Source organism: Crocuta crocuta, unplaced genomic scaffold (genome assembly GCF_008692635.1).
Source record: "Crocuta crocuta isolate KB4526 unplaced genomic scaffold, BGI_CrCroc_1.0 scaffold31, whole genome shotgun sequence".
Taxonomy (NCBI): Eukaryota; Metazoa; Chordata; class Mammalia; order Carnivora; family Hyaenidae; genus Crocuta; species Crocuta crocuta.
Window position 1 is genome coordinate 4,539,985 of NW_027528362.1, and position 10,753 is coordinate 4,550,737.

Genomic DNA, 10,753 nt, shown 5'->3' on the forward strand with positions numbered 1-10,753 from the left:
ACAGCACAGGGACGGGGGTGGGGGGTGGGGCGCTCTTGCAGCAGTATGAGAGGAAAATCTCAATTGCTGTTTAAAATTCCAAGTCCTGAATTGAAAGCAATGTATGAAGCAAGCGCCCGGTGGGTGACACCACAGTTCTGCGGGCAGCGTCACGTCCCTCCTTTTGACAGAGCCATTAAGGCTCTTGTTCCAGATTTCACCTTCTGTTTCCTCATCTTAGGCTCCGCACCCTGGCCTACAGGATCCGGATGCAGAATGTGTAGGGAAATAGGAAACCCATTTCTCCATTCTGCTCTATGGAGTATTTTCTACTTTATCTAGGGGGGGGAAAAAGATATGAATTGGAGGCCAAATGAGCCGTGGGTTTTGTCACCTTAATAGAATTCTAGTTTATAGGCTGTGGGATGATAGAAAAATCAATACAGTGGTTACATAGGCTGCATCTTGGAAATGACTGGCTGTAGCTGGTCACTGGGCACTCCCATCCCATCACAGGCTGACGGGGATCACCCCCCTCACCTAGTGGGTGAGGTCGACAGAAGGGAAAAACCACAAAACTTGCTTTCTTCACCCTGGCTCTACACAGGTGAGTCCACAAAAGATAAAAATTAACCGCCCCACAAAGTCACCTCTGGAGAAAATCTAGAAACATCAAAATGTTTACAGAAGCTATCAAACTCCCTGATCTTTAAAAATGAGACATGCATGAAGTATCTTACTGTTGTTTTGGAAAGCTGTGCTGACAATGGTGTCTGATGAGCAGAGAAGTTAAGTAACATGGAACACACATGAATGAATCACCTCCTTTAGGCCTGGTGTGATCAAAATCCAATACAGCTCCTGATTCTGAAAGTAAGTCTTTCTGCCACAAAGAATGAAGGTGCTGTATATGAAAGTGTTTTCTGTAGCGTCTGTGTTAGAAACCCAGGATGCTAGTTGAAAGTGCACAGTCCCTGACTTTGCCCCACTGACTGAGACAGCATCTCTTGGGGAGGGATCTGTGCATCTGTATCTAACACACTCCCTCACTGGTTCTGATCCACACACTTAAAGTCTGAGATCACCGGTGTTAGGAACACAGAGTCAGTCCACAGGGCGCTGTGCGCCTTCGGATTCACAGTCTGCTCCTGGCCGGTCCTGGGAGCCTGGAGCTAGTATCTTGTGGTCCCACTGGTCAGACACTTCCAGGGACCTAGAACTTAACGCTAGGTGAGGAAAAACTCTAGATAAGCAAGAACCAGTCGGGCATTCCCGTAGGCTAGAGTTCTTTTCCTGCAGAAGACCGCGCCAACAAACCAGAGCCCCCGCCTGCCCAGGAGGGTAGAATCAAACAGCTTGGTGCCAGGGTGGGGGTTCGGGCATCTTCTAGGATAAGCTCCCACTGCGCCCTCTCTGGGCTTCTCCCCACCTCCCCTTGTTTGAGCCACGGTGATGAATTCTGATGGGAAAGGACACGAAGCCTGACCCTGCAAATCCATCTTTTGGGTAACTTCTCTAGGAAGCAAATCGACCAAGCCACACTGGTACACTGCCGAATTCTGAATTTAACTGGGCAGAAGTAACATTTATGGCTTCTGTCAGATGCTGGCATTAACTGTGAGAAATCGCGGCCTGCAGTTTACACACCTTGTATTTCTGGGACTTCCCCAGCACGTTTGCCAACGAGAACATCAGAGAGTGATCATTGGGTATTAATTCCAGTGCCTCTCTTCCAACTGCTTCAGCTTGGGCTAAATTACCTGCAAGGAAAACATAGGAAAATTAAAAAAAACATGTTAACATTGTAGTGGTACTTTAGTCTGCATCTCTTACAGCATGTATGTGCACTGGACACAGTGATTATAATAACTAGGTAAGAAAATCAACGAAGAATGCATAATTCACATATATACATGCAATATACACACAACACACACACAACACAGAACACATATATACTCAGATAACACACACAGCACACCACACACATACACACAACACACGTACATACACACAACACACATACAACACACATACACACAACAGAGCACACACATATACATACACACAATATACACGTACAACACGACACACATATATACAGCATGGCACACACATACATAAAGCACACATATATATACACAACACACACATATACATACACATATATACAACACTCATACACATGGCACAACACACATATACATACAGCACGCATGCACGCGCGTGCGCGCACACACACACACACACACACACACACACACGACCCCATCAGTTGCAAAGCCACTGCAGTCCAGTGCAATTCTGACATAATATACAAATAGCTTTTGATTAAATTCTATAAAAGCATATAAAACCTAGTTTTAATGTTTCCCAGATACCAGTTACACTCACATCTGAGAAAACAAGTCTGCACAATAAGAGTGTCCACAGTAACACTTTAATAACTGAATGTTGACCCTATCGAAGTACACATTGTATATTTCCATGAGGAGCACTGCTTAGATGGCTCACTAGCTTGAAATTCTGCCAAATTCAAACTATCATTTCTTATGGGATGCTTGGAAATTCAAAAGTAGGGCAGGGGCGCCTGGGTGGCTTAGTCGGTTAAGCGTCCGACTTTCGCTTAGGTCATGATCTCGCGGTTTGTGGGTTCGAGCCCCGCGTCGGGCTCTGTGCTGACTGCTAGCTCAGAGCCTGGAGCCTGTTTCAGAGTCTGTGACTCCCTCCCTCTCTGACCCTCCCCTGCTCACGCTGTCTCTCTCTCTCTCTCTCCTAGAAATAAATAAAACATTAAAAAAAAAAAAAAAAGTAGGGCAGCAGAGTGACTCCTGGTTGACCGAGCTACGATCTGGGCTGAGAAACCACATCATCAAGTCTGTTAGCATTACCCTGGCTCTGACCGTAGGTTTGAGGGCTTCTCCTTTGACAAGAGTCCATGACCTTCACATGTCATAAACCCAGAAGCCATTAATGTTCTTTTGGGTGCCTCTAGCATCCCAGATGACGGGCAATGCTAGATTACACGCTTCAGAAGAAATGAGATCTTAGCACCCACTTCCCCCATGGCTCAGCCCTAATTCTAAGTGTCAGTTTCCCACACGTACATATTTCAATAGGTCAAAGGAAACTCTATTTTCTAGAAGAACAGACATTTTTGTAGTGGAAACTATTACCCCATATTATTTTTTTTAAACTAATACACACTAGAGAAAGAGCACACTAATCTATTTCCCCTGGTTTTTTTAACCCCCTTTCTGTACCTGTGTTGTCCAGGAGTATGATCATGTTGTTCCAGGCCAAGCTGTGCTCTGGTTTCAGCACAGTGGCGTTTCTCCAGGCATTCAGTGCATCGACGTGACGATTTAGATCTGCGTACTGGAAATAAAGCATGGCCCCGAAAAATCAGTATTCTAATGTTTTTGCTTCCTCTAAGACATGACCAAACCCAAACCCAAACCAAGCCTAACTTATAATTATGGAGCTTCTAAGTTTTCATATTAACTTACTGAATCCTCAAAATACCTCATGGAAGCAGGTAACTATCCCCGTCTTACAGATGAAAACAACAGAGGCATGGAAAAATTAAGTAATTTGCCCAAAGTTACACGTCTAGAAATGGCAGAGCAGGGATGAGAACCAAGTAGTCTACTTCCGGAGCCCTACAACCTCTTAACTATAATTCATAATTTAGTGATCCCAGGTGTCAAATCATATTTGAGACTACTAGAGAGACATAAATTAAAAACCTAATCGTTATTCTTTTTCTAGAAAGACTTCACATAGTCTATCTTTGATAAGGTATTATTTAAAGGAGTAAATAAATATTTAATGTGATCAGCAGCTACATGTGTCAAATTCACCATGTGGAGACTGTTTTAGTAGGCTCTTCCTGTCTACATCTAAGCTGCACAGAAAACGATGAGTGTGTCAGACATACTCAGTAAACTCCGTGGAAAGGTCATAAGTGACAACGTGAAACCCCTTGGCAATTTTTTAAAGATGTTATTTTTATGTAATCTCTACACCCAAAGTGGGGCTTGAACTCACAACCCAAACATCGAGAGTCACATGCTCTAACTGAAGTGGCTGGCCAGGCACCCCCACGTTGGCAATTTGAAGGCTGTTTGCCTTCTTTTGGAAAGAGGGAATTATCTGTCGTGTTCTCTTGAGAGGGCCTGTTGTTTAACACTGACAACTGCATAGAAGGCTGGCTCTCAATCTGCATAGTTAATAAAAGCATTCCGAGGCAGAAAATGATGGCTTTTTTATTTAGTAGGTGAACCTTTTGCCATCTTTAACTCAGTTCAAATGCCCACATCTCATTTGAATGAACTTAGTTCCTTTCACTCAGCAAAAACTACAAGGTAGTTTATTTATCCAAGGTCAAGGCAATTTCCTTCCTTACTGGCAAGTGTGTCTTTTCATTAGATGACAGAAACGCTTTGATTTTCTCTATGACCCACATGGCAAACAGGTGGCACATGATGCAAGAAAAAGAAAGTTTTAATTATGGAAACCTTACAAATATCCATTTGCTAAAGATGCTGTCAGATTTCCCAGGAGGCTCAGAAACTCAGCTCACAATATTTCACCCTTAAACAAGGAAATGATGTGAAAAGTTCAAAAAGTAAAATAAGTGAGGGTGCTAATTATATCAACAATTAATTGCCTGTATCTGAGTTTCCCCTGATTTCTTGGTCAATTCTCTCTAGCAAGTGAGTTATTGGGCAAATTCTGTGGTGACATTCTTTCTAACACATAGGCAAACCAACATAACTTCATTAACACAACAACAAAATTCTTCACGTTATTATTTCTTCTTACTATTACTATTTGCCGAAGAATAATAACAAATTGAATCAGGTAAAATTTACTTTTGTCTCAACCTTTACCCTTAGAGCATCAATACAAAGTGAACAACACTTTAAGGGAAGCCCAGGAAAACGGTGACTTAGCCAGAACTACCGTCCAGAAAGTAGACAGGCAATGCACACATTATTTACCTCTTAGCTCTAATTAGCCCATCCTTCTATACTCTACAAAATGTATTTCCCAGGGTCCTTTGCCACTTGGCTCCTTGTTAGGTTTCTGCCAACAGGAGTCACCGGTGACATCACATGGTTGGAAGAGGGGCCCTTCCCCCACTGTCCCATTGTTCCTCGGCGGTGCATCTGATGGGGCAACTCCCCTCGCCATGGTCCAGGCTGGAAACAGTGGTCCTTCCTCATGATCTTAGCTCTTGAGGTTACGGTGGCTCCTGAGATGGTAGCCTCTTCTCTGAGCCCTCCTATTCAGGTAGCACCGCTTCCTCTTGTTTGTTACGTCAACGCTACAGGGTTTCCTGACACTCTCAGAGTTCATGTCATCTTTCCACTTCCGCTCTTCCAGCCTTCCAACAATTGTCTACCATTCCCTGCACTGAGTCTTCTCTATTTCAAACACTTAGCACAAGGGGCACCTGGCCAGCTCAGTAGGAAGAGCATGTGACTCCTGATCCCGGGGTTGTGAGTTCGGGCCCATGTTGGGTGTAGAAATTACTTAAAAAAAAAAAAACTAAACAAGACAAAATAAAATAAACCAGCATAGCTTCTGTTTTCCTAAATGGCTCCTGACTGATACAATCAGGCCCTGCCGAATGAACTCTCTAGTAATGCCTCCAGTCACTATTACTGTAATTCTCAAATAGTAACATATCCCAAATAACCCAGCTCTTCCCAATTTTCCATTTCACAAGAAAACTGCATTATATCCCCTTCTTATATGGGTGCAGAAAGCAAAACACATTTCTGTCATGACTAAAGAGGATTTTTAAAAAGAAAATTTTGTTATTAAGTTCATCTTATTCACCAACATATAAATGTGTTGGTTGAGCTGTTAAAGATTAAGGTCTTAATGCTTTTAAGCTGTCAATCAGGCACAAACTGGATAATTAAACAACAATGGAGAGAAAAATCTTTAAATAAGCAAGAACGTTTGGCAGGAGGGAACAGAGGAAGATCATTTTATGGCAGCATAATTAATAAACAATACACACAGAGTGGCATGAGTCCCCAGTATACTTCACACGACAGATGATCTTCCGTGCGAAAGTGGGAATGGATTCCAAGGACTGGAGTGCAGGGATAAAATCCGGAGTTTTATATTCTATTTTCCTTTCTTCGGACATAACTCTTGCAGAGGGCTCATTTAGCATAAAATCTCTACTTTCCAAACCCCAAGGAATTGCAGGGACAGGCAGTTACTAGGGGAAGGAAACAGACTGCCAAGTATTTAGAGCCTTAAAGTACAACCTAGAAGACTGCAGGCAGATACACTCACTTTGCAAACGGTAACCTAAAAAACTACCTTCAACACCGACGAAAAAAATGAAAGAAGAATTCATATGGATTATCAAATACAATGTCATGCAAGTACTAGTGTAATAGACACTGTGAATAAAAACGGTAACCCCTGTAAAAACTGCCCAGTGCAAGTATTCAGAAAATACCCAATTTGCTCTCTTCCTCCATTCTCACTTCATTAACTCTGCAAGGATCTGCCCTACTTTGTATGTGGTTGAATTTTTTGGTCTCTTCTTATATCATTTTAGGTGAAGTTGTACTGTCTGCCCACCTTCCTCCTCAGACAGAATGATATAGAGGATCAAAATATGCTCCCCCAAATATACCACTTTGATGTATGGATCATTGCAGTAAAGACATGTGAGATTCAACCGATGCAGAAAGAAGCCTTCCTGGAGCTTCCCCTATCTGACTAAAAGCAGAAACCGAGACGTAAGGACGTCATAAATTCCCTCTCCCGGGGAAATTTTATGGCCACGAAGACAGACCCACACAAACCTTTGTTATTTTCTATATGTATTTACCCTCTGAGAGTTTGCCGCCCTTGGAAGCCTAAAGCGTCTTCCTTTCTTTTGTCTCTTCTCTACAAATGTATTTTAATTACAAATGTATTTGTTAAGATGCTGTAGCACTCTCCACAATAGCTAAAACATGGAAAGAGCCTAAGTGTCCATCAACAGATGAATGGATCAAGAAGATGTGGTTTATCTATACCATGGAATACTACATGGCAATGAGAAACAATGAAATCTGGCCATGTGTAGCAACATGGATGGACCTTGAGGGGGTTATGCTGAGCGAAATAAGTCAGGCAGAGAAGGACAAATATCATATGTTTGCACGTATAGGAGGATTAGGAGGAACTTGACGGAGGAACAAGGGGGAGAAGAAGGGCAGAAATGGTGGGGGAAAGGGAGAGAGGCAAACCATGAGAGACTCTTGAATGCTGACAAAAACTGAGGACTGATGGATGTGGGGGGAGGGGGGGATGGGCATGGAGGAGGACACTTGTGGGGATGAGCACTGAGTGTTATGTGGAAACTAATTTGACAATAAACTATTAAAAAAAAAAAAGAATAATGTGGAATACTCACAACAACAACAACAAAAAAAAGATGCTGTAGAAGCCCAAGTTCTGACTATCCCTTTGAGTTACTCGTCACTGAATTTTTCCTATGTGTTCTCATGATGATGTTAATATACTCTGGTTTTTTTTCCTCTTGTTAATCCGTCTGCGGTCAGTCTAGTTTGCAGGATCCCAGAGAAAAAACCGAAGAGGGTAGAGGAAAGCTTTTTTAATCCTCCTCTAACAGCCTCTCACTAGAATAATTTCAGCTCTCCTTGAGTCTTCAGGTTTCACAGAGAAAGCTGCTTCAACATCAGTGAATGTTACTAGATCATAAAGTACAGAATCTTAAAATGTAAAAGGAAACAGAAATTCAGGCAAGGTCAAGTGGCTCTGGAGAAAGTTATGTGGGACAACAGGAATTGCCTGCTATCAATTTTCCTTGTTTACACATCTTGCTGTTGCATGGATTGAGTCACCTTACTGCCACTTTCCTCCAAGCCCAGGGAGAAACACTTCCTCTTTTCCACACGAGAGTGAATATATAGAAATGGCATCTTCCTAATACATCTTAACTGAAACACATGCTCTATTCTTTGAATAATAAACACAGGAGCCACTTGACTTAAAAATTTAGAACACAAGCAGTATCTGACCATTTAAAGTGACCTGTGGATGATGCGAAGTGACGTGGGCACCGTGGGAGAGGGGAAATGTCACCATCATTAACCACATGTTCCTGCTACCTTGTTTCCTCCATTCATAAAATCCTGCCTCTGCCACATGTACAATCGTGAATACCAGTCCAGACACAAAGCAGATCAGACCAAACACATTCCCATCAAGGTAAGAACTGAAGCCTGGATTTTCAACAATCTTAAAGCAACTCATGTTTTCTAGGTGATCCTCCCCAAATAGTCTCTTCTGCTCTGAGCTGGTCAGTCTGTCTGCTCGATGCTCAGATAGACAGATCTGCTTCCCAAATGCAGGGGCAACAACAGAGTATGGGACCAGGGAATTTTGTGGGTTTGTTTTGTAAATACAGAGATCTTCTCTGGAGCCTCTGATTCCCGAAGTCTAGGACGGGTGGGAAGGCTTGGGTGTTCGGGCAGTTTTGGGAACAACTGGGTTTGATAACACAAGAACTCCATAACACCAAGTTTTCAGGACCCTTAAAGTGAGGATAAATAGGCATCTTTTTAAAACAACTTTGATATAATCCTATCTGTGAGGCAAGGCTAGATAAAATCTGGAAAATTATATATAAGTTTTTTATTTAAAAAAATTTAAAGTTTATTTATCTATTTTGAGAGAGAGAGAGAGAGAGAGCGAGCGTGCACATGAGCAGGGGGAAGGGCAGAAAGAGAGAGAATCCCAAGCAGGCTCCACATTGTCAGTGCAGACCCCGACATGGGGCTTGATCCCATGACTGTGAGATCAGGACCTGAGCCAAAAATCAAGAGATGGATGCCCAACTGACTGAGCCACCCAGGTGCCCCAGTCAGTTAAGCGTCCGACTTCAGCTCAGGTCATGATCTCACAGTTCGTGAGTTCACGCCCTGCATTGGGCTCTCTGCTGTCAGCGTGGAACANTCCACTTTGGCTAAAATGAGCAAAAAAATTTCCCTTCAATTTTTCATTTAATCAAACTGAATATATGACAAACATGTAGTTAGTTTCTTGAAACCAAATTAAAGGCTTAACTGAAGGGAGCATATAATCTTTCTTGTTTAAAGAATTTTGCTCCTTGTGGGTAAGTCTTTCCCCCCAGCCTTATAGAGCTATAATTGGCACTTGAGCTATGTATATTTAAGGTGCACAAGGTGATGATCTGATACAGGTGTGTATTGTGACATGCTCACCACAGTGAGGTTAGTTCTCTCTCCATTAAGTCGCATCATTGTGTGTACAGTTCTTTTCCTTATTAGGATTTCCTTTAAGGACTAAGCTGTATATTCTTGTGGAGGGTTTTCAGATGTGGTGGCAGATCTATTTCATCATCATTGGTCAATACATGTTTTCAGATTTTAAGATTCCTGAACTGATTGTATTAGCTATTGTTGTAATATTCGAATAAAGAAAGTGTAAGAAAAGAAAATCAAGGGCCATCAGATCTGTAGTCAGTAACTAAAAAAAGAAAGTCACTATGGAGCATATTCTTTCCTATTTCCATTGGATAATCTCAAAGCCCTTTCAAATAATCCTCCCAAGCTCTCTTTTATGAGGAGAGCAGTTAGTACAAATGCCTGGGGACCCAGGGAGCTGTCCTTGGAGGAAGGAGAAGACGGAAGCTCAGAAATCACATTATGGGTTTGTTTTTGTAATCTCAGCTTTTATTCATGTTTTAAAAACAAAGAAACCGATGTTTATCGGGAAGTAACCTTTGGAGTACTGTTTTATAGGGCACAAAGGATTTAAAAAATTCTAATTTATTCCTTGTTAAAACTTGTTGCTTTTGAGATAACTTAAACTTGGGCAATTCTAATTGAACTGTTCTCTAATTAGAACTTAAAAAGTTACAGACAAGGAAATCCAACAGCTACCTTCCAGTGATACCATATGTGAGAAAACTTTGTAAGATGTAGGGTGCTAGGGATACTTCTGTCACTATTATAAAAAGGGGGAAAAAAACCAAGCTTTATTTCTATAGCCACTGCCAACTTCCGCTTACCAGACGCCCAAGGTTGTAGTAACAATCTGGGTACTTCCGCCTGTGTTTGATGGCTGTCCGGTAACTTTGCTCGGCGGCTTCGAACCGTTTCAAACTGTTCTGCACTATGCCCAAGTTCATCCACGCCGCAGCAAAGTCTGGCCTGGAAGAGCATTTTTTTTTTTTTAAAGATAAACAAGGAAAAGAAAGGCTAAGACCCCAGAACGCAGGAGCTCATCACTTTGCGTAATTATATGCAACCTAATTATATGCAGCCTAATTGTAGAAAACAATGCTTACTGTATTTGCACAGCCAAAGACAGCAGCTCTTCGGCTTCTTGTAGCTCATTCCTTTCTTTTAAGATATTTCCAAGATTATTCATGGCATGAACGTACTTGGGATTTAATCTGGAAGCAGAGAGAGAAACCAAGCCGTCTGTTAAAGCTCAGTGGTCTTCACTAAACTGTCAGGAATTGGCAAAGGTATCTTAAAGTCAGGGTCTTTTTAAATCCTAGACAGTTAAAACAAGACATGTATATAAATGAGACAAGACACTTGCGGTACCTCACAGCTTCCCGGTAATATCTGATGGCAGCTGTCTGATTGCCTTTATCGGCCAGGTTTTTGCCAACATTGTAGTGAACCTGAAAATACAGATAAAAACATGGCCAACAGCTGATAGACTCCTTTGTTCAGAGCAGGGGTGCCTGTCA

At 42.0% G+C, this 10,753-nt stretch overlaps 1 protein-coding gene across 3 annotated transcripts in view; it reads right to left on the reverse strand.

The window, feature by feature from the left end:
* TMTC4 (transmembrane O-mannosyltransferase targeting cadherins 4) overlaps nt 1–10,753 on the reverse strand; it is a 63,091-nt gene that overhangs the window by 5,457 nt on the left and 46,881 nt on the right. For 2 of the 3 annotated variants that reach the window (XM_077753892.1, XM_077753893.1), the window contains 5 exons: nt 10,605–10,684; nt 10,340–10,447; nt 10,061–10,202; nt 3,243–3,357; nt 1,627–1,739 (listed from right to left, as the gene is read on the reverse strand). In XM_077753892.1, coding sequence (XP_077610018.1) covers nt 1,627–1,739; nt 3,243–3,357; nt 10,061–10,202; nt 10,340–10,447; nt 10,605–10,684 — 558 coding nt within the window. The remainder of the gene's footprint in view (nt 1–1,626; nt 1,740–3,242; nt 3,358–10,060; nt 10,203–10,339; nt 10,448–10,604; nt 10,685–10,753) is intronic. The other variant, XM_077753894.1, reaches the window with a different exon arrangement.